The sequence below is a fragment of the Chaetodon auriga genome, chromosome 7 (assembly GCF_051107435.1).
Source record: "Chaetodon auriga isolate fChaAug3 chromosome 7, fChaAug3.hap1, whole genome shotgun sequence".
In the NCBI taxonomy this organism is placed as follows: Eukaryota; Metazoa; Chordata; class Actinopteri; order Chaetodontiformes; family Chaetodontidae; genus Chaetodon; species Chaetodon auriga.
In genome coordinates, this window is record NC_135080.1 from 9,511,926 (window position 1) to 9,535,053 (window position 23,128).

The 23,128-nt window shown below is 42.1% G+C and overlaps 1 protein-coding gene across 1 annotated transcript; it reads left to right on the plus strand.

Moving 5' to 3' along the window:
- Positions 1 to 9,933: 9,933 nt before the first annotated feature.
- Positions 9,934 to 20,970, plus strand: LOC143322934 (putative G-protein coupled receptor 149). Its single transcript, XM_076734380.1, has 5 exons — positions 9,934 to 11,226; positions 12,800 to 12,980; positions 13,102 to 13,604; positions 17,591 to 17,734; positions 18,657 to 20,970. The coding sequence occupies exons 1-5, from the start codon at positions 10,258 to 10,260 to the stop codon at positions 19,167 to 19,169; spliced, it is 2,310 nt and encodes a 769-aa protein (XP_076590495.1). The 5' UTR covers positions 9,934 to 10,257; the 3' UTR covers positions 19,170 to 20,970.
- The last annotated feature ends 2,158 nt before the right edge of the window (positions 20,971 to 23,128 follow it).

Sequence of the window (23,128 nt, forward strand, 5' to 3'; positions counted from 1 at the left end):
CGTGATTGAATGGGCAGCTGCTTCACATCAATGACGGTGTGTGTCTTTGTTTAGTTCATTTCTCACTTTCACGCACACATATACAGACATGCACACACACACTTAAACACACAACCCTGTCCCTCCGAAGACTCACATGCTAAGCACAGCTGAAGGTGAAGTCGGTCAAGTTGATTTCTTTGATCTCAGACTCAGAGTGATCTTTTGTCCTGGACTGAGGTCTGTTAGTACAGTACATGTTGTTCTTTGTGCTCTGAGTTCCACATCGTACCAGGGACAAGACTGCTCTGCTATGAAGAATTTGCCAGTTTCAGTTGCATTTATGTGTAATTGGTCCTGAATCTGGCCCTACCATACTTGTGGGGGAACCTCAAACCTGCTGAATAGCCCTCTTGCTCTTCACTGTTTCCCACAGGACACTTTAAACAACTAAATATATGTTATTTGACAAATGCACATTTATTTGTTCATTTATTCATCAGTGTGTGTGTGCATCTTCTTGTGTGTTGTGTTCATGCATGTGTACTCTGTTCTGATCCTGGGCCTGATGAGAGCTGATAGCTCTCATCAGTCAAGGCCACATGGCATGCCTTCCTCTCAGTGTGTTCTCTTACCCCCTTGCACCTTTGTGTCAGGCAATCAAAGACTGATAAACCACTGCACTGTGTCCCACTACTGTACAGTTTGTCTTAGTACTCAAATGACGTAAGAAAGGTCGGTGTGTGTGTGTGTGTGTGTGTGTGTGTGTGTGTGTGTGTGTAAGTGACTGACTTTGCATTCATCTCAGCATCTCAGTGTGTGTGGAAAAGCTCTACAAGCAGGGGTGGAAAGCACACTAGACTATGCTAATCAAGTAGAAATACTGAATTACTTGATGCAGCACTCAAGCATTTACAAGTTGTAACTAATGGATTCATTGTGGCAATTGTGCAAATTTAAGCTGCAGACTACCTGAACTGTGTTTCATTAATTAAGAACTTATCAACCATGTATTAAAAACTTTGCAACAGTTATTATAGGTTTACTACCAAACAGAAAGGAACAAACACCACAACCCGACATGTGTTCTTATTGACCGTAATGGATTAATAGATGATTTATTAAACATGACTTAGTAACAAATTATAAACCTGTTAAAAATGGAGCTTAATATAATGTCCTTTGTAGTTACTGTACATATGAGCCAATGTGACACCCTGAATGTCACCATTTCATGATGAATTTCCACCTTTCACCTTTCAGTGACGCCGTCTAAAGTGATTACTACATTCTCCTTGTAAGAAACCTCTTTGTCTTACAGTGAACTGGGATAAAAGCAAGATGATGAAAACCTCCAGATTTAGACACAACCACAATAACACAATAATTCTTGTCTTTTCAAGTATCAAAGTGCAAGTATGTGAAAAATCTATTCAGATGCAGCAATGAGAATACTTGGTTTAACTTTCACAGCATGCGCAGGATGTTCTGTCTATGGTAACAATGAATTGATTTCAACACACAGATTCTGTTCCTTTCTACCTTTTATGTTTGTTCTGTCATCACGCCGCATGTTTCAGCAGGAATCTGGGCACGGCATAATGTGGGCGCATAACAATGCAGACGTAATGGTGAGATTCATCCTAATCCTGACACTGAAGACGGATTTGACGGAAAGCAGCCACTGATCAAAATGTAAGGCATGTCTAGACAGATTCCCAAGACACCAGGATTCCTTAGATTAATGCTGTGGGCTGTGTGACTAACTACTGTACTTTGTGACAAACGTCCTTGTGAACCACAGCATTAACTCATGTGATCCTCTTTATCGGTGCTCTGTTTTCTGTGAGCGGGCATACTGTTTCAAACAATATTTGTCTTAACACGCCGACAGGATCTGTCGACCACCGCTGACATTCCTGCACCTCCATTTGGGTTTACACACTCCGTTTCCTCCCCCTCTCTTGTCTTCTCCCTTCTGTCCCAAATTGTCTGACAGGAAATATTTTACTCTATTTGACTTTGAACAGTCAGCACAGACACAAATTGTCCATCTTTTCTTTCTTTCTCTTTCACTCTCACTGCACCAGCAGACTGCTGCTATCCACCTCTCTCAAAGTTTCAGCAGTAAGGGAGCAAATGATGAGTACTGAGAATTATGCAGCAAATAAGGCTAAGGCAGCATGAAGGTGAAACACACAGCAGGCTGCACAGAGAGACTTGTTAACACTAACTACTGAGAGCTGTGCCCCTCTCCGATGTATTTTAAGGGGCTCTGGCTGATCTGGAAGTGGCTTTGGTGCTTTATGTAAAGCCACTGCCCTCTAATGTTCTGTAATGAAAGCACAGCAACATCCACTAGAAGCTGTCAACCCCTGTGGTGAAACACGCTTGTTATTTTTAGTGATGTTCAAAAGAAAGATTTTTCACGCCAGCCAAATTTTTCAAACTCATCTCTGTCTAAGATGTGCGCTGGATTGGAAAGACCGAGATTGAAAACATACTTTCCTGGGATAAGATCTGCTGCCAGTTGACTTGCTGTGGAGTTGCTGCACTTCCACAGTGTTTTGAAGAGTGCTCCAGTTTGATCGCATGCCTGCTTGAAAGGTTTTTAAAAGTTTGCCCAGCCATGCTTGTCAGCAGTGTTTGGATAATAGCCAGGCTAGTGCACAGATGTCAGTCAAGAAAACCTTTAGACCAGCACTCAATCCCATATGATCTGTTTGTTTTGGATAATTCAGACATTTAGCTCTTAACTTAACATGCCTAATGTGCAAATGTTTATTTAATGAACAATCATATTTCATAATTTACTTCTCACCACTTTGCCTTTCTGCCTCATTTCAAGCTGATGTGGTTTTCTGAAAACCCCATTTGATGGGCGAGTTCAAAAGAGTCAGTTTACTCCAAAAGTGGTGCCAGACATATTTCACTTTACTTAATTCCTGTGACACTGAGCCATGTATGCTGCCACTCGCTGTCTGCCTCTCTATGGTTATTGCATCAGAGGAATGAATGAGAGCGTGGTAGTGAGATGGGGCCCGGAGGGAAAAAGAGGTACTAATGGGGCCTTAATGAAAATCTCTAGCCTGCTCATTAATGTAGAAATATACACACATCATGCACACGGGTGGCGAAGGGAAACAAGCCTGAGTGCTTGCACACACACACACACACACACACACACACACACACACACACACACACACACTTTCACATCACCTCTTTATTATGCTTTCCTTTTATCTCTTCTCTCTTCTGTCACTTTATGGCATCTTTCACAAATAACAAAGAATTAATTCATAGTTTATCATCATCGTGTTTCTGTATTAATACTCAGACACAGTGCATAGGTTTGCCATACTGTTCTCTCTGTTACCATCCCGGTAAATTTCTTTGGGCTGCTTGTTTTCTTGCCAAATCTTTTCTTCCTCTGCAAGCAATTGATTCCATTAAGCCAGGCATGCTGGAGGAATTCATTATGCTGATTAGTGTGGCGCAGGTTGTTGGGATGGAGGGTTTGGAGATCATGGACGGGGGGGGGGTGACAACAACAGGGGGCTAATTTGTCACATTTCTTCACAGTCAGATGCCTTGACGATGTCTGTCCCTGTTGGACTGTGGCAGTGAGCCACCTGACGCTGCACTGGATCCGCTGCAGGCAAGACTTGCAGAGCAACGCCAGCTTCCCCACGTAACATTAGCAAGGTTATAAACCTGCAGGAAGCAGAGATGACTTCAGAAGACAAATGTGGCATTGTCTAGCTCTGGGTATGTTTGCCTTATGCTGGCTTTAGGCAGTATTTTGGACACCTGCGTCCCCCTGAGTGAGCCATTGTCCAGGGCTGTGTTTGACTCCATCAGGGCAGCATTTCCACAGTGAAATAGGTCCACCTGGTGGACAAATTAGAAACTATTTGTGGCCTGGTAATACTTAATGGATAGGTTGAAAATGTCAGGTACAGATGAAGTCAGACTGCCTTAAACGCAAATTACTTACACTGGAAGCATATTAGGAAAAGTCAGTAGGAAGAGGAGGAATTATTACAGAAAGGAAATACTAATAATATGCACTACATACAGGCATGTGATTATTTTCTTAAGGCACACGTGAAAATAGTGAACTTATCTCCTAAAGCAGTGTTTCCCAACATTTTTAGCTTTTGAGCCCTTCAGACAAACCAGTGTCTGCTGGTAGAAATGTGTTTTTTATGCTCTCATATTCTGCAAACCACCTCAGGACCCAGCAGGTCGGTATGGCAGCTGTGGGGTCTCCAAGGAACTAGAGCTTGAAAATAATCCCTTTTCAGGGGAAGAAGCAAACAAAATTAATGACTAGTTAAATAGTTGTCTTTGACTGAGAATCAGGTGCATATATTACATAAAAAACTACGCATTATCTACTCGTTACATACTCTATTTCAGATTTTCGTGCCCCTCAAGTAAATTTGCACACACCGAGTTGTTTCTAAGAATGTATCATAGCTTAATTATTAATTTGACATTGCTGACCATCTTTGGGTGTCACCCTGCACTGCAGTGCAATGCAGAGAAAGCAGAATTAGTTAGAAGTATGCAGCGTGGACCAATGCAACATACAAATGTATTTAAAGGCCAATCAAAATCAAAAGCAGCTTTTGGAAGGATTTTGACATCTATCACTGTCACTTCCACTTTATCAGATGTATGAACCCACACTGAGTCTCAAACAAACTTGTGAGCATGTGAGTGTCTTGAGTTTTAGTGATGTGATGGGTAAGAAGTTCCACATATTAACATCCCTGAACAGAAACAAATGGGATACCTTACAGCTCCCCATAGATCCTGAGATGAGTGATGAATTAATAAGGTGGTTGGCCAACACGAAGTTACAGAACAGCTCCAGCACTCCTTTGCATAGACTCTCAGTCTCCAAAACCCTAATGGAGGGATGACCACCATTCTTCTAAAAGATATCCCCTCATTTGGTGTTTTCATGATGGTGCTGGAGAGTGCTCTCTAACACACTGTGCTATGTCCTTATGCATTTGTTATGGTTCTCTATTCATTTAATCAGTTTCTCTTCCACATTTCTCTGCATTAAAACATGTTATGGGTAACCAGGAGTCCATGGTTCTTCCCTGTTTTCACCGGCTTGATTTCTAACAGCAGTTATTTCAGCTCAACGATGAAGCAAATGCTTTTACAAATGCATATCATCTTAACTCTGCACCAAACTAAATCACCGGAAATCTCTGAAAAACTTGAAGACATGTCGTTCCTTACTTAAAGCGTAGCCTGCTGTAAGTTCACCTCAGCTGAATTTGAATAAGAGTTTGTGGGAGGAAGGCACTGAATTGTCGTCTCTGTGGTTACTGTGGGACATTTCCACACTCATTTCACCTAAAAATCACTGTAACCAAGAGGGATGTGTGATGCAGTTCAGGGTGTCACCTTCTCTTACGCCATTAGTCACTTTTGCAGCTCTTTCGGAAAATATTTAAACAAAATATTCACACTGAACATTAGTGTGTCTTCCTGTGGAGGCACAAAGAGAGCAGAAGGCAAAAGGTGTTTGTGTATGACCATGAACTTCTGTCAGTGTTTCCCTGGAAACAGGTGCTGTGAATTATTAAGTGGTCTGACATGACTTTCTGACAGCAGACACCTTGGTTTGGCTTGGAATGGCACACAAAGAAACAAATTCTTACACGCACATACAAAACACACTTCCCCAGGCCTACAGGTGTGTGTGCGCGCACACACACACACACACACACACACACACACACACACACACCTGTACACATAAGTATTCACGCCCAAATCTATGGCCTGAATTTGAATCATGCATTTGGAATTTGTAAGCACATCTGTGAAATTGAATGTTTTGATTTATGTTTGAGTTTTAGAAATTACAAATATGTTTCGACTTACTTGGAATTTAGATGCTCGAAGATGAAGGTGTCCTGGTGGCTCAGTTGGTTAAGTTGCATACCTGACTGCAATGTCCCCTGGTCAGACCCTTCTCTCTCTTTGCATGTCCTGCCTTTATCTCTGCTGTCTCTATCAATTAAAGGTTAAAAAAAAAGAGCCAAAATAACAATTTTTACAAAAGAAGTTTTACAATCCAGTTTAATTAATGTCCAAATGATTCAAATATTAGTTCAGAGTCTAAGTAAATCTGGGTGCCACTCTAAATGTGAGATGTGTCATTCAATGCATCGTTGTCACTGTCAGTCTTTAACTGACTGTTTAATGGGAGATCCTTGTTTGTCCTGAAAGAGTCTTTAAGAAATAAAGTTATTGACACAATTATTCTCTTAAGAGCTTTTTACCCATGTGACACGTAAGCCTCCCATCTCTGCTTCCCAGAGTAACACCCAATAAACTGTACGGCCTAATGCTGACTCAACAGACCACATATACAGTGCAATAAAATTGTTGTCCCTGTCCCTGAGTACATAGCAACTTGAAGCTTCATGAATCAACATTTGGCCACTAGGGGGCAGAAACATCTAAACAAGCTGCCAGACACACAGGCACCATACACAGGGCTCATAGACTGAACTTGTTATGGATGATGCATTTGCAAACAGCTGCTTACTTTCACATCCAGCAGACCCAGAGGCACATTAGCATTCATTGTGATGTTTATGTTGAACTAATGAATTTAAGTCTAGCCTTCCCTCTCATTTTAGCTTCATTTTGGTCTCTGCCAAATCATAGAAAACATGCCTTGCTCCAGCTGCATTGGCTTGATACTGAACTCTGATCCAGGACTGCTCGTGTTCAGATTCATCAGAGCTGCTGATGAGAGCAGAGGACTGATGAGACTCTGTGATTTCAGCACTACAACAGATAAGTGTCTCATGACAAAGGGTCATTTGATCCTGTGCTGTTTTTTAGCACCATGCTCCTTTCCATCCCTATCAAGTATATTTTATGTCCTCAAAGTCAATCTTATTCGAAAAACCGCAATTAAACAACCCTGAGATATGCCGTCTATGTTTCGCTGCACCTCAGAGATCACCTCAGCAGGATGGAGTCATTATGAATTCATGGCACTAACTATTCCTCCACCTTTCCTCATTTAGTTTTACTTCTTGCTTTTATGCAAATTTAATCTTCCATTCTGTCTCTGTATCTCTGTGTCAAGTGCTGCTTCATTAATGTTTGATGTGACGTAAGATAATAATGCACTTAGACTGTGTGTGTGTGCGTGTGTGTGTGTGTGTGTGTGTGCATGCAGATGTGGGTGGAATCGTGTTAGGTGGGACAGCGTAGGGTTTGGGATGGAGGTAGGTGTGAGGGGTCGCTCTGGAAGCCGCAGAGTAATGTGAGCAGATAGATGACCATATGTATAACATAGTGCTTTATTAATGTACTTGAAAGGTATTTATACAACACATTTACAGTCATCTATCACTGATCAGCTGTTTCCAATTCATGGTCCAGATGAAGAGAGACAACAAGCTTTTACTTTCTTATGATTTCATTTTCATTTCCAAGCCCATATTACAAATGAATGATTCATTAGATGCCGGCTGTTATTCTCAAATCAAACCCTCGCTTCATTAGTTTGAATGTAATTTCGCATGGCTTCATGAGAGTCCATTAAATGTTTATTGAAGCAGACATAGCAGTGGAAGTGGACACTGTAATGAAAATGTCAGGTTTAAGCAAACACCTTTTCTGTGCTAACACAAGAACAATATCTGTCATCACGACAGGCCTCATTTCATGAATTTAATGTGCCGTGAGAAAGGAATCCACAATCTGAAAAGAATGGAAAATGATGTCAGTGTTTACAGAATAGCTTTGCACAGTCTAAACTCTGTAGGCAGGAACATCTGGATGTGTGTCAGTCTGCAGATAGAGAAATACATTTCAATGATTTCAATTTATTTAGTAGAATGTGGATATTGCCTCTAGATCATCAGATGTAATGATGCAGTGCTTCTGTTTGTGATTCTGCTGTAAACGTATGATCAGTATCTGGAATTTCATCATTTAAATAGGAAAGTCAAAGGACGACCTAGAGGATTTTCATTTTTGCGTCAGATTTACATCAACGGCTAAATATAGCAGCTATGGCAAATTTGCCATAACTGTAACAAAACAATATTTTGCATATGTAACAGTGAATATTTTGTGTAATAATTACTGCTGAACTTGCTCCACTCTTTATACAGGGAGGAATATGTGAATATTTAATATGATTTTGATAACTTAAACGTAACAAATTTTTCATATTTCACACACATTTCACATTGTGTCTCCCTCCTTTCCAAATCCCCATCTGACTACGTTGATATAAAATTTATTTTCAGTCTTTCCTGCACGAAAAGATGATGGGATGTGACAGAATGTTAGATTGTCATGTGTCTAACAGATCCTGTTTCATTACACTTCTTCTATTCTTCACCAATGTGCTTAGCTATGAAAACCCTTTCAGAGCTGCCCTCTCACCTTGTGCCTTTCCACATGCACACATGAACAAACTATTGCACGCAGTACGCACAAACACACACAAAGTAGGTCACCTTGCTGTGTGACGCTGAGCTCAGCTGGTGTATCTGTGTGTGTGTGTGTTTGTGCTTATGCTTATGCACCTTTTTGTGTTGCCTTTTGTCCTCTTATGTTCCTCTCCGTGTCCTCATGGCCCCTGAGAGAGTGTAGTCATTAGACTGGCTGTAAGTCACTTAGCCCAAACTCTAATTCAATTTCAGGACATTAAGTCAGATGCACTTACAGTCATGTTTGCATTCACATTGATGTTGCACAAGGCAACATGAAGGAGATACTGTGCAATGATATCATACCGTGAGTAAGAACATGATCGGGAAGGGGGGGTTGTTAATGAATAGGCATGGGCTGTCAGCATGCAGATTCATGTATTCATTTACATAAAGGGCATGAGTCCAGAAATCTATCACCAGTGATAAACAGAGCACTGCACATGGAGTATTATTTCTATCTATGGACCCCCTTGAGGATAAATGAACACCCATGAACCATCTAAACCAACTGAGGAGTCCTTCAGCCTGAAAATCCTTGAACACCACAGGGAAGGACAAGACAAGGTCAACTCCACACCAGGGCATAGGTTTTAAGCACAGATAAAGACACACACACACACACACACACACACACACACACACACACACACACACACACACACACACACACTGTCCACTTACATTCAAACTAATCTGCCTCTGTCCAGCCACATGGTCACACACTGTTTAATTAAGCTTTCTCTCTAGTTGATTGCATCTACCAACATTGTCCCTCTAACCTGCTCTGGTGTTGTATCTAACTGTTACAATTACAACTTAATCATTCGTTAAATTATCATTCAAAACCCAGGCCCCTGGTGACAAACAAGATTAATGTGGTTTCCTGTTACACAGTGTCTGTTCGGATGAGTCAAGCAAGGACAACTTTCTCTTAAAGTACTTCACTGAATGTGTCCTTTGCACTCTTGCCTCATAAGAGCTGCTTCACTCTGACAGTGTTATGGTAGACATGACTAAATACAAAGAGACACCCATGCTCTTACTCTGTTTTCAGTCTGGCTCAGAGAGCATCCAGCCAACACAGCCACTCAAATCTATGTTTTCCTTATTATTTCAGCAAATGCATTTAGTTTCCTGACTCCATTGGGTTTTGAAAATGGATCAGTGAAAGCCAGTCTGTTCTTATGGTTTCCAAATGGAATTAACCACCAAGTGATGGGCCCCTTACACACAAACACAGGCATGAACAAAATCTCCAAAAAAAAACCTTTTTTCTCATTTGTATTCAGTTGTGGTTAAATGTCCCTCACGGGTGTTAGTATTTGGCATGACCTGCAGAGAGGGTCTAGCAGTCAAGCCATAAATGACTTCGTAGTCTGATGCATCGGACCAGGCTGCGTTTGGCCCAACCCCAAATGACTACCGTGAGAGGAAACGACGATGACGACAGCGCGTAAATCGGCAGCTGGAACCAAGAGGTGCCCTGGTTGCGCGGCTTGAACGGTGAATACGAGCGCTCAGCAGCACGGTGCCCGAGCACGGAGGCTCCGTGACCAAGGGACCAGAAAGCTTCGGTTACGCGTGCGTTCCCAATTAGATCGGAGAGGGATGCGTTCCCGTGCTTCTCTCATCGTCTCCACTGTCTGATTGCTTTTAGAGATGCGGCGCATGTTGTGCCATCCTCACACCTTTGCAGCGCGGTAAACTTTACAGGCGAATGAGTCAGATTTGACCAATTTAAAGTGCCAAAAGAGACGGAGAAGTTAATTCACTGAAAATGTCCACGACGCACCTCAGCTCCCCGGCGCCCAACCAGAGCTACCTTTCCACGGCCACCTACGAGAAGACAGACCCCGCGGGGATGGAGAGGCAAATTCGCCTGCTGATTTTCGGCTTGTGCGTAACCATCGCCGCTGCTACCTTTGTCGGAGGTGTATATTCGCTCCTCTCTCTCCTCCGGATGAGGAGAAAAACCTCTCTGTGTCTCATCGTGGCTTCCATGTCGGTGGACGACCTGCTCAGTGTGGTCCCTCTCTCCTTGTTCATGCTCCTACAGTGGGAGACAGATGGAGGTGGAGGGTCAGGCAGCCTGTGCACTTTATCTGGACTTCTGTACGTGTTCCAGGGCGTTTCTAGCAATATGAAGGCTTGCCTTATAGCAGCCTACACTTTTTATGTCACCAAGAGATTTGGAGTGCTTCAGTCTGTCCGTCGGCCCCTAAGAGTGATGTGGGCCATCGCCGGTGTGTGGGCGGTGAGCCTGGCCGTCAGTGTGTTACCTTTGTGCGGATGGGGCAGCTTTACGCCGGCGTCTCTCGGGTGTTTTCCGGAGAGCGACAGTTTTTACATCCTGCTGCTTTTCTCTTTATATTCCCTGTGTTTCTGTGGCTTGTTGTTCTTCTTTGTCCCCCTCACCTACCAGCTGCTGTGCTCCAGAGAGCCCCAGAGGACTTTACTGTACCCCAGCTACTTGGAGATGGCGAGGGGGCTGAGCGGCTCCGCTCCCCTCTGCGACCTCCAGTCTTTTTCCCGGGACAGCCTGAACAAAAGTTTCGGTGCTTACAACGAGCTGAGCCCAAGTTCATGCGGCACAGAGCTCAGGGAGAAAGAGGACAGCTGTCTGTCCCCAGTGTCTGTCAACGGGCAGAGGACAGCTGCTGTGGAGGACACGCCAGTGGTGTTTGCACAAAAGCGCTTCTCCATGATCCTGGCGGTTGTCCGAATTATTTTATGGATGCCCATGATGGTAAGCGTGATTTTTTTTAAAGCTGTTTCAGTGGCTGAAGCCAAAAGCATCAGCATAATAACTTTTAGAAAATGACCTGCTAAACCACTTAATCTTATAAACTTGAAATTATTTCGCTTTTTTCGGAAAACACTTGACAGCTACAAGTTCCAACTTGTTTCCAGATCTTTTAATCTTGAATTAACTGTTTTATTATATTGGAAAACTCACCTGTTCCAAGAAAAATGTGACTCCAGGACTGAATCCTCAAATAAAATGTCGTTGACCTAAACCCCCTTTTTGCCCCCAGTTAAAGTCTTAAGATTAAAGTTCCATAAGAATAAACCAACTATTTATCCAAAAGAATCACAAAGGAGGAGATGTCAGACAAGCACCAGGAAAGTGACTGACAGCCAGTTAGGAGCTCATGTATGGGCCTGTAATGCAGCAAACATTTTAATGGCATACACCCCCAAGTCCCCAGGCTCTTAGTGTAATAAATTATTATGTGGACAAAAGTAACAGAATCTTAAATCAGAATAGAAGTGTGTGATTCTTTAAAGTCCTTTCCTGTAATGAAGAAAAACATGTTAAACTGGTTGGAAATCCATTAAGTAAAACCTGCATGTCCCTTGAGGCAACTCTGGGAAACAGTATTTTACAGGATATATTCAATTCATTAATAACCTGTTATGTTAAAAGGTTTGAAACCATTTAGACATCACATCATGGTTTATGGTCCCATTAAATTTGTTAAGTACTCATATTTAAAAAAAAACAAACAAAAAAAACAGGCAGCCAGTGTCCTATTAAAGAAATGTTCCCTGAAGGCTTTGACAGCAGCGGTTGGCAGATTTTAGTCAACGCCAAAGCATTCATTGGGTTACCTTGTAAAATACTGTACATGACTGTGACACAGAGAGCGCCACTGTTACAACATTTGTTCTTGCTCAAACACAAAAAGAATTTTAAGTGATAAATGCTGTGCAGCCAGCTGACAATGGTGAGCAAACATTGAGCAAAAAAAATTCCTAACTGGCAGCACTGAAAATTTAAACAGGAAATGTCAAAAGGTCACTGATTGTGTCCTGTCAAGTTGTATTTTTTTTTTATTTCCAATGACTTTTTTCTGTTTTGTTTCTTATGAAACAGACAAGCTTAACCAAACATGTCTTGCCTAAGATGGTTTCTCTTTATATATATATTAAATATTTACAGTCACTGATATGTTATAGGTCTGTATCAGAACAATGTTGAACCTGTTGCTCGGCCACAATACCTGAGTCATATAAAGACTATTTATAAAGGAACACTTTCATTTTCTAATAAGGGATAGAGACGTATATATTCATTTTTAATGTAGTGCACCCATACACAGGAAATATTGGAAATCTGTCATCGTGTTGCATTTTGGTTTAAACTTTAATACATTTGAATAACAGAACAAAAGCAGGTGAAAAGGAGAAAAACTCAGTATGGGTGAAGGATCTTTGTGATGTCTTTCCATTCATGTGACTCCCTTCCCCCACGTCCTCATCCGTCCTGAATCATCGGCTGCTCAGTGAATTAATGTCCCCTTCCCCTCCATTCACAGACTTTGGTGCTGGTGCGCCACGCACTGAATGCACGCAGCTCGTCCCTGGAGACTCTGAGCTTCTTTCTCACTCTGCTTGCCCCTGCGGTCACTCCGTTATTCGTGCTGTCTGAGCGCTGGATCCACATGCCGTGTGGCTGCTTCATTAACTGCAAACGGGATCCAGCACAGGAACCGTCAGGTAAACCGCGAAGTCATAGAAATTTGCAATGCAATGCAATTTTCTACACAATGAACCCTGAATGAGATTCATTTTCTACAAGATGGCGTAATAAAATTCTACTCGAATACTTTCTTCACAGTGATGAAAAGAAGATTTGAGTTCAACCTTTCCTTTCAACAAGGCTATGGAGTGTACAAGTTGTCACATGCCACCATGTCCCATAACAGTCCACCGCTTGAGAAGCCGGCCTATCACAGCCTCTTTAACTGTGACTTCCCTAACACCCGCCTCGATGCACTAGAAAGTGGAGGGCTCTCCAACCTGGGGCCTGATTTTGATTTCAGCACCACCTGCCCTGTGGACAGCTCCTCTCATGCAGACCTCCTGTTGGAAGCTGTAGCTGGTGGAGGAGAGGCGCTGGCTGACTGCCCTTCACTCCCTCATGAGAACCACGGAGATGATGGCGACTTCCGCTGTGTCCCTTCACTGCCTTCTCATCACCGGGAGCAGGATCATAATCTCACTGACACGTCGTCTGTGTTCGAGGGAACGGAGAGGAGGCTGTCGCACGAGGAGTGTCGGAAAATCGAGCTGACAGACTGGGAGTGGTGCAGGAGTAAATCAGAGAGAACACCCAGACAGGTACATCACTGTCCAGAGCCGTTGGCTTATTAGCCTTGTGTTGAATCATCACATTAAGTCACTTGTATCTGTCATTCTGTGGTTTATGGCTGCCATTAATTGATTTTCCACACTCACACGCTATGGCTTTCCTATACTAGTCAAACAGCAGCTGCATTTGCATGCAACATATGGTGATGCACTCTAGAGATGATTGTTTAGAAGTGATTAGTGTCTCAGGACCATAAAATGGATGCAACTCAATCTCCCTTTCTCTATTTACATTTTGTTCAGAAGGAAATGAACTGCTGTCTTAGTGCAGTGCACCTGTGCAGATACACAGAGACACACAGCTGGTAGACTTGGATGCACTCTTTGCATGTGCATATACGTGTGTTTTTTGACTGTCTGAATGGCTGTCAGACTTTCTGTTTGTTGGTCTGTGTCCAAGTGGGTTTTTTCCGCAACTGTGAATATGCCCGTTTATAATCAAGCTGACAGAGTGGGAGCTGTGCATGTGATTTTGATAAAATGGTTAAAATCTCTTCTCCCTTAGCCTCTGTCCTCTCCTTTCTCTCGTCATATGAGCTAAGCCTCAATAGATTCTGATTAATGGAGCAATTTATCAAGATACTATCAGCAGCATATAGCATTTTAATAGCAAGTGTCAGCCCGTCTTTCAAAACCAAGTATTCATTTAATGCTGCTCCTCAGACCTTCTGAAATTGGACCAGCTTTAAGGGCTCAGCTCCATTCATTGATTTAGTCTTGTGGTTTTGGGTGTTTAGAGTTTCAAGATCAGTATTAATGAGATTTATCCAGTGAAGGCTAGCTCCCTTATGTGTGTTTCTGCACATAGCTGTGATTTGGTGTAAAATGGAAAATTCAACAAAATCAATTTTGAGTCACGTTGTAGTTAAATTCAAACATAGATAGATAGACAGATTGATAGATTGATTGATTGATTGATGGATTGATGGATGGATGGATGGATATAGTGCCATGTTGTCTGTCAACACAAAAAAATATGCTCATAAATGTGTTATTTGCTCAGACACTCAATAGTTGTATCAAGTATATGCAAATTCAAAGAACACTCAGTGTAAACATTGCAGCTCAAGACAGTTTGCAACAGCATCCACTAATCCATCTTTAATCCATTTCTTTCTTTGTGCTTGACATCCTGTACTCTTGTAATACCAGAAGCTTAATACTCTCTGTGTTTTCTTGGGCCAAATTGAATTGTTAAACAAGGACAAAACAGTAAAGCCTTAATGATTAATGTATCCTGGCCAGCCACATATGAGAGAGTAACCTCACTCTGTTCCAGAGAAACAGCAGTGCAGCCACGGGCATTACCTTTGAAACTGACAGCACAGTAAATGTGACTTTTAGAGCGATAACAGAGAACGAACTGAGACATGAACAGATGCAGAAGCATGCATGCATATATGTGTGCACACGCATACAGACACATGCGCACACTTCATCTACGTCTCTCCTCCTCTCCGTCTCTGCTCTGCTTATAAGTCTGAAATGTTTTGGTTTGAAAATCACCAGAGGGTGGAAAATCCATGGAGCATGCATCTACAGCTTGGCTTTGGCACTCACTTTGCATCATGTATAAGTCTGAGATGCTCACTGCTGGCTTGTGTGTTTGTGTGTGCGTGTGTGTTTGTGCGTGTGTGTGTGTCCTACTTCTCAGTTTCTTAGTAGCAAACTCTGTATGTTGTGTTCTGTTAGCGTTTATTCATTGATTGGAATAAGTAGAATAACACTAGGTATGAGCAGTCACACGCTGCATATGTGAACAAACAGCAATGACAAAAAAATAACAAAATTAAGCTCCACAGATCAGGAACCTTCCCCCTTTGCAAACACAGTAACACATAAAGATATGTTAGCTATTTCTGTACTTACACATATACATAATGTATATCCACACAAAGCCAAACAACATGTGAAAGCGTAAATAATTTGTGATTTGTAGCTTTTCCTGGCTGTGTTTTGTTCCTCGTTAGCAGGCTAGATGTCATTACCCAGCGTCTGTCCTCCTTACTGTCAGCCCTTCTGGCCTTCAGCATCCACAGGGAGAGGTGGAATTAAAGCTTAAAGACATCTTTACCCTCTCTGTGACTTTATACTCTCTGTTAGCAAGCGCAGAGCCGGGGGAGCCCACTCCCAGAGGGGAAATGGAGATCCAATGTGCATTCAGATGTGGCACAGAAACCCGTTTACTCTCCTCAGAGCGCATCCAAAACTGTAACTAAATGGTGTTCTTACCAATAAAGCTGCAAGTTGAGGAATGAAAAAAGTATTGATTTTGAATGAACAGGAAAATAACACAACCAGAATCAATATACTGCAAACATGCCAGCATCTGCAGGCATCAGCCACAGATGCCTCACAGCACTGTTGCTTATATAAAATGTGTGCTATATGTTGACACTTAAACTCATGTGTTAGAATATAGGTGCCAAAAAGATTGTATAGCTGTGCTATAGCAGCTCTGTCAGCTTGTGCACACCAGTGCTTTAAACTAAATGCTAAAATTAGCATGCTAGCATGCTCACACTAGCACTGTCAACATGCTGATGTTCTCCAGTCTTCTTGTTTATCATGTTCATCATCTTTGTTTAGCATGCTAACACTTAGTAATCAGCCATTGAAACAAAGTACGGCTGAGGCTTTAGATTTCCAGATATTTGGCCACATATCAAAATGTTGACCAGATCATAGTACTTGATGAAAAGTTGATCACTAAAGTAAACAAATCAGTGGGATTTGTTCTTTGGGGAACAAGAATGTCCGTGCAAAATTTCATTGCAGTCCGTTCAAGGGTTGTTAAGATATTTCTGTCTGGACCAAAGTTGTTATACTGTGAAAGCAATGTACAATAGAAATGTTTGTGTTTGCAGCATGCATGTTTTTATAGTGTATATCGAAATATGCATGCAATAAAAAAAAAAAAGTCACGTGAATATACCCAGAACGCACGCAAACCCCCGTCCATCAGTGTGGGAAGTACATTGATGGGTTCTGAGCGTCATTTGAATGACTTGACAATGTGTTTTCAGCTCAACATCACTGTCTCTGTCCCTTTCTCTGTGTCTCCCTCTGTTCACAATGAGCCAAAGACAATAACAGGAAAACAGACAGAGTCAGGGAGGACAAGAGATTGACATCCTCTTTGTTTCTATTGTGCATCATAGTCACAATCAGATCATTACATTGAACTAATCTAAATAATTTAGCGGGCTTAATGAGACCTGCCCCAGTCTCCCCACTGTTGCACTGCAGGACGCTTCTCCTTTCCCCTGCAGCAATATGCATTTCCTCAAACACATCATGTTGACAGAGGCTCACTTTGATGTACTGTGTGGTAAATTAATCTCTGTGAATACAATATAAAATATGACTGGAAAACATGAAATATGATTAAAAATGGGAGCAATATAAATGAGCCCAGTAATTGAAAAAAGGTGGCAAACTGATATGAAACCCAGAAGAAATTAGATTGATGCTTTATACGCTGAAATCGTATTATTCAGATGAAATGAGTTGATAAAAAATTTTGATACGACTAAATATCTTATAGATTATGCTTCCATCTTTTTCCCGTGAACCGTAAAGGTCCCCGGTAGCTTCTGTGAAGCCCTGACATCTCATTTTAACAACGTAGTGCTGTTGACAGGGCTGTAAGACGTAAGCCTCATTAACTTGGGACAGAAATGGTTGGTCAACACATTCATCTCCCTGCCCTTGACATCATGGACGCAATTTAGCTCAATTAGTTTGAACAAAAGGAGCAAGATGCAAATGGACCTTGTGAGCTTTGTACTCATTGCCAATAACACGATGAGCAGCCAATATTGAATTTAGCAACATGTATATCAGTATTCAGAAGTAATGAGCCAAGTTTATAGGTAAATAAAGATGTTGTGCTTGATGTTGACTGGACTTTCTTTTTTTTTTTTTTTTTTTTGCTCTTTGGTTTTCCTGTGCAGCGTTCATCAGGTGGGCTGTCGATCCCCCTGTGCGCCTTTCAGGGCACAGTATCTCTGCAAGCACCCACAGGGAAGACCCTCTCTCTCTCCACCTATGAAGTCAGCAGTGATGGACTCAAAATCTCTCCCAACAATGCGAAGAAGGTACCCAGCAAACAAAAAAAAAAACATCCCCAGCACATCTCTCTGAACATTGTCCAAATGTCAATATGTGGGGTTCCCATTATGTTACTGAGGCATTATTGCATTCTCACAAAGATGTGTTTATAGCTTTCTTCCTGAGATCTCGTGTCTGTGCATTAAGCATGACACTAGAACCAAGAGACTGCTGCTGTAGCTTTTCTTAAAGAGACTGGAAGCAGGAGGAAACAGCTAGACTGGTACATATATACGCAAAAACCCACAACTTGTTGTTTTCACATGTCAGTTTCATATGTATTAAAGAAAAATAAGATATAACATGTTAATTGGTGAGCTTTAGAGATGCTGGTAGGTGGATTTTTGAGCTCAGGCCAGCTGTTTCCCTCTGCTTTGCAGTCTTTATGCTAAACTAAGATAATCTCCTCCAGCCTCAAGCTTCATTTTTAACACACAGACATAAGAAGCCTTCTCATCTAACTATCAGCAAAAATAGAAATAAATAAGCATATTTCCCAAAATGTATAACTATTCCTGCCTATTCCTGACTTCCTGCAATTGTAACAACTGCTATCAAACACAGCTATTGAGTCACTGCAACGTTTTGCAGAGTTAACTTGAGTTTTTTGAATTTCTCATTGGCATCTGGGGGCAAAGATTAATGTAAGATTTAGCTGGAATGATTTCTGAGTAGAGAGAAATTAATTAGCCGTGTCGGATGATTTGGTTTGGTACATAAAGTAAAGTAAGGCATATGTATTAGAAACTGTATTCCAGCAGGAAATATGTTAAGACTTGAATGATCCCTGTGGTGAAACTGGCAAGCAAATATTTTAGTTTCAGAAAAAAATGTAAATGTAACTAATGTGGATTGAATTTTAACCCCACACTATTTATGCAAAGCTAATTAAATTCCTCTGCTTCAAAGGTGGAAGTGTATCGCTCCAAATCAGTTGGCCACGAGCCCAGTGCAGACGACCCAGCATCAGGAGGCCAGGCTGGAGACGTGAACGTCAGCAGCGTGGGGATGGGCATGGAGATCGGAATGGGGATGGGCATAGGAGCCAGCGTGGGGGACACCAACGTCAAGATCCACCTTGAGGTTCTGGAGATCTGTGACAACGAGGAGGCCATGGACAGCGTCTCCATCATCTCCAACATCAGCCAGTCCTCCACCCACGCACGCTCGCCATCGCTGCGTTACTCGCGAAGGGAGAACCGCTTCGTCTCCTGCGACCTGGGCGAGACAGCCTCCTACTCTCTGCTCATCCCCAGCAGCGGCAACCCAGAGGCAGAGACCATCAATATCACTATACCTGACACTGTGGAGGCTCACCGGCAGAACAGCCGACGGCAGACGCAGGAGAGCTCGGGGTATCATGAGGAGATACAGCTGCTCAATGAGGCCTACAGAAAGCAAGCTGGGGAGAGGGAAGAGTGACATGCCTGCAGGATAACAAGAAGGTGTCTCTCAGGAGGAGGTTGAAAGAGGATCTGACAGCAAAGGATGAAAGACAAATTTCTTAATCATTCCACCTTTACTTCTTTCTGATCACCACTCTAATAGAACTGACAGGTGACCCAAATAGAGACTTAGCTTAAGACTGTTGTAACAGTCTGTTTGCCTACTTCCTCTTCGGATAGCATTATGCATCACCTGCCTGTAGATTGCACCGAGATAGATTAGTATGTAACAGAACAGGGTTGGCAGCACATTGAGAGAGAGACAGAGCCAAAGGAAGGGGAGAGAGAACAGTAGTCTAGCAGAGCATCTGTATTCCTTACAAGACTTTGACCATATGGCAGCCTGTCATCATAAAATAGACAGAGCGAGAGAGAAATTCACTTTGACATGGAAAAGGAAGGGCCAAGGTCTGGTCACATGTCTGATACGGAGCTGCTCCCATACATGATGTCACTGGTGACTCAGCTGTGAGGGGAGGGGTCACCTGACCCATGAGTCTGACTCATCCCAGTGTGTGTTTTTGTGCAGTTTTGTGTGTGAGAAGTAGCTTTGCCCATAAGGATGATAGTATACATAGAATGAGAGTAACGGTTTGTGATGTCAGCCACCAAATGTATTCATATGTTCCCCTCATACAAAAGTGTTTATTCTGCATATATTTCTTTCAATCGGGGTGTGTTTTCCTTTCTGTCCAGCCGCTTTGTCCATCATGTGTTACGCAATTAACATTGCTGCTGTCAAACGAGAGAGAGAGAGACCACCATCCATGCTGAAAAATCTGAAATTGGTGGAGAGAAAAAGGAAAGGAGAGACGAGCATTTGAGGGAGAGTGCAAGTGATCATTGAAGAGGAGGTTGAGAGGATACTTATGCAGAGCAGTTTTCTGCCTTGCGCACATTCATTGCAATTTAAATGAGTGACAGTGTGCATATTTTACAGTATAGGCAGCATATGAATGTACTATCCAGAGCCACTTTGGGGGATCATCTCTCCGCCTGCTCAGTTCACTGCCCATCCAATCAGTGAGCCACCGGGGCTTCTCACTTTCTACCGAATACATGCATAAATTCAGGACTGGAATAAAATTTACATAGAGAGTATTGTGTTTCAGTACTGTTTTTGAAAGGTTATAAGGACTGTGAACATCCATCAGAAGTATCTTAATTCTCTTTCGCAGATAATATCAGTATATCCATTCCTTATATTCACTTTTACATGTACCTGTGTGTATACAATTGCAGTAGTAAAAAAAAAGTATTTCAGAGTAACTTTAAAATATATATATTTATTTAAGTTTGTTTTATGATGGTGTCTTTTATATGTCAGCTATTCGGTTGTTTGATCTTGAGCCCAGCATTGGCACTTTGTGGACTTCATTTGCAGGCTTTTGAATTGTCCTTCAGCAAGCCCTCTTCATCAGCTGCGGCATGTTCCATCCCCCTGAAGAATGTTGTCATTAAAGATTCATACCAGAAAATTGCCTCCAACAGGATTGCAATGCATTTCTATTTCCAGTGCTCCTGGGCAAAATGCAAAAGAAAATTGTGTACAGGCATATGCATCATAATGAACGTAATGTTGTATTCAATGTCAACCATTTCCAGCTGTTAATGGTGCCGAAGGTTTGCAGCCGAGCACAGCTTCATCTCTGCATCCCAGCAGAGTGGAAGCGATTCCATCATCTGCTTGTTCTCACTTTTAAAAAGGACTAGCGTTCAGCTTCTGGTCAAGCGCTCTCATAAACCATTGTGATCAATAAACTGTTATTTGCCTTGTTTGTGAGAAATTGGGTATTGCACATTAGCTGTACAAGTGTGGGCATGTTTACTCATTCACGTCAGCCATCTGGACTGCTTGGGTAACACACGAAATACTCAAATGGGATTCCCTATTACAGGATGAAAGCAAATAAAGCACAATAATTAACTACTTAAAGAGACTGACCTAGATAGTTTGCAACCCTCACTGGTTGCTGCGCCCCTAGGATGATGGTAATTTCACCAATCCACAACAGCTGTGTGATATTTTCATTGTGTGCTTAAGAGTGTTTGACCCGACACAAAACCAGCACCAAAGGCATTGCGTTTACTTGTGTTTTTCAGGAAGGTCTCACAAATTATTTATGTTATCTGTGTAGATGCAGACATTTAGATGTTGTCTTTGTGGAAGGAGAGTAGAGGCAGAGAGACTGGGAAGCAAGTAGAAGAACAACAGGAGAGAAATAGAGAAAAGGGCAGGTGGCAGCAGAAACAAAAAGTAAAATAATATAAAAACTGTAATTTTCAAAGGCCTTGGCCTGCAGCTATTCCTCATGTTTTGTCTTTTCTCTCTGATCCAAGGACTTTCAGCTCCCACTCACAACCTCTGATCACGCTGAAGCAATAAGGTGCAGGTAAGCCTGCATCGAAATGTGGCATCGATGGCACTGCTTGAAACCTCTACTTCAACACATGCACCATCAGTGAGTATAACAGGCATTACTGAGACTGTAAGTCAGAAAGGAGAAAAAAAAAAAACCCAATCATGTTAAACCGTGCTGCTTTTCATCTAATGTTTCTCATCGTGGTTAAATGATTCATTAGGATCAGAGATCATTTGTATGAATCACAGGTAGGCCCGGGGGTATAAAAACAAGGTGTATAAAGAATAGTACAGCGGCAGCAACAGTGCTGAGAGGAGTAGGGGGAGGGGGCTCAGAGCATACCAAACAGTCCTTTGTCCTCTTTTGTTTTCACGACCCCTCCGCTACTCAGAATTCTTTCTCGTTTTTCTCCCCCTCCTCACCCATCTCAGCCTGATTCTCAGCATATTTCTTACACCACGTTCCTCACTGTTCTCCTGCATTGCTTACTCTCTGGATTTTCAATCCATCACCCGTTCCCTTTAGAGCCGCCTGCTGAGATATTGATAGTGCTCACATATTTCATAATAATGACACAGATAAAAGTATTGGCAGCTGAGGTGAAAGCCTGCGGGGCACTCCTAAGTCAAAGTTTAGTGGATCACAGCCGATTTCTTTTTATTTTTCCAGCCGAGACCTGCTCAAAGACAAGACTAGATTCATTTTTGTCTAAGCTGAATGTTGAATATTTAAAAAAAAAAAAACAGAGGCAGATATGGATCTAATGTGAGTGTCAGTGTCTGTGTGCCTCTCTCTGTGTGGACAGCTGGATTTCCTTAATTACAAAATGGCTGATGATGCCATGGATGTGGACACGCTGCACACATTTTCATTTCACAGTTTACAAACTTGTATCACAGCCACACATGTATTATTGCTATGATGACGACAGAACAGGAGAGTGGGTGCACAGACGAAGTTCATTTAAAAGTGGCGATGCGTGATATTGCGCTTGAGGGTGGGATCTCCTCTGTGACCTCTCCTGAGCATCATATACGAGCCTCATGAATGACTCCCTCACACCTTTCATCCCTCTTTCGACTCTCTTGTCTCTGCCATAGGCTTGATGGCACTAATTGGGTGCATATTGTTTTTATTTTGAAAGACAAAGGCAAAGGGAGAGAGGGGGGGTCGGGGGGATAGAGAGAGGAGAGGAACAAACATCTTTCGCTCATTCAATATTCCAGCTAATTTAAAACAAGAGAATGTTGAGTACAATCCAATCAGATATTTGCTGTAAGTGTGAAGATTCAGAAACAGACTCAGCCGAGGGTGAAGAACAGAAATGAGAAAACAGCATAATTGCAAAGCGCCAAATCATTCAGAAATAAGAACAAAGCAGAACCAGTTATTGATTGCAGAGAATCTGTCACCTGTTATTTGTGTCTGACTGGCTTTGGTGTTGTTGTTTTATGGCTAAGACATGATTTATTAAAGAACTCAGCCTCATGTGAAACAAGACATTTTGTGTCAAGGTTATGTGAAAATGCTTTGAGAGAGGCAGTGTTTTACTAATTGTTAATGTCCTTAATGA

What these genes read in the sequence shown, in the direction of transcription:
- LOC143322934 (XM_076734380.1), top strand. Translation starts at nt 10,258, where the DNA reads ATGTCCACGACGCACCTCAGCTCCCCGGCGCCCAACCAGAGCTACCTT. An exon ending in TCCAGCACAGGAACCGTCAG is followed by an intron (nt 12,981 to 13,101) that starts GTAAACCGCGAA and finishes CTTTCTTCACAG; the next exon opens with TGATGAAAAGAAGATTTGAG. An exon ending in CAGAGAGAACACCCAGACAG is followed by an intron (nt 13,605 to 17,590) that starts GTACATCACTGT and finishes TTTCCTGTGCAG; the next exon opens with CGTTCATCAGGTGGGCTGTC.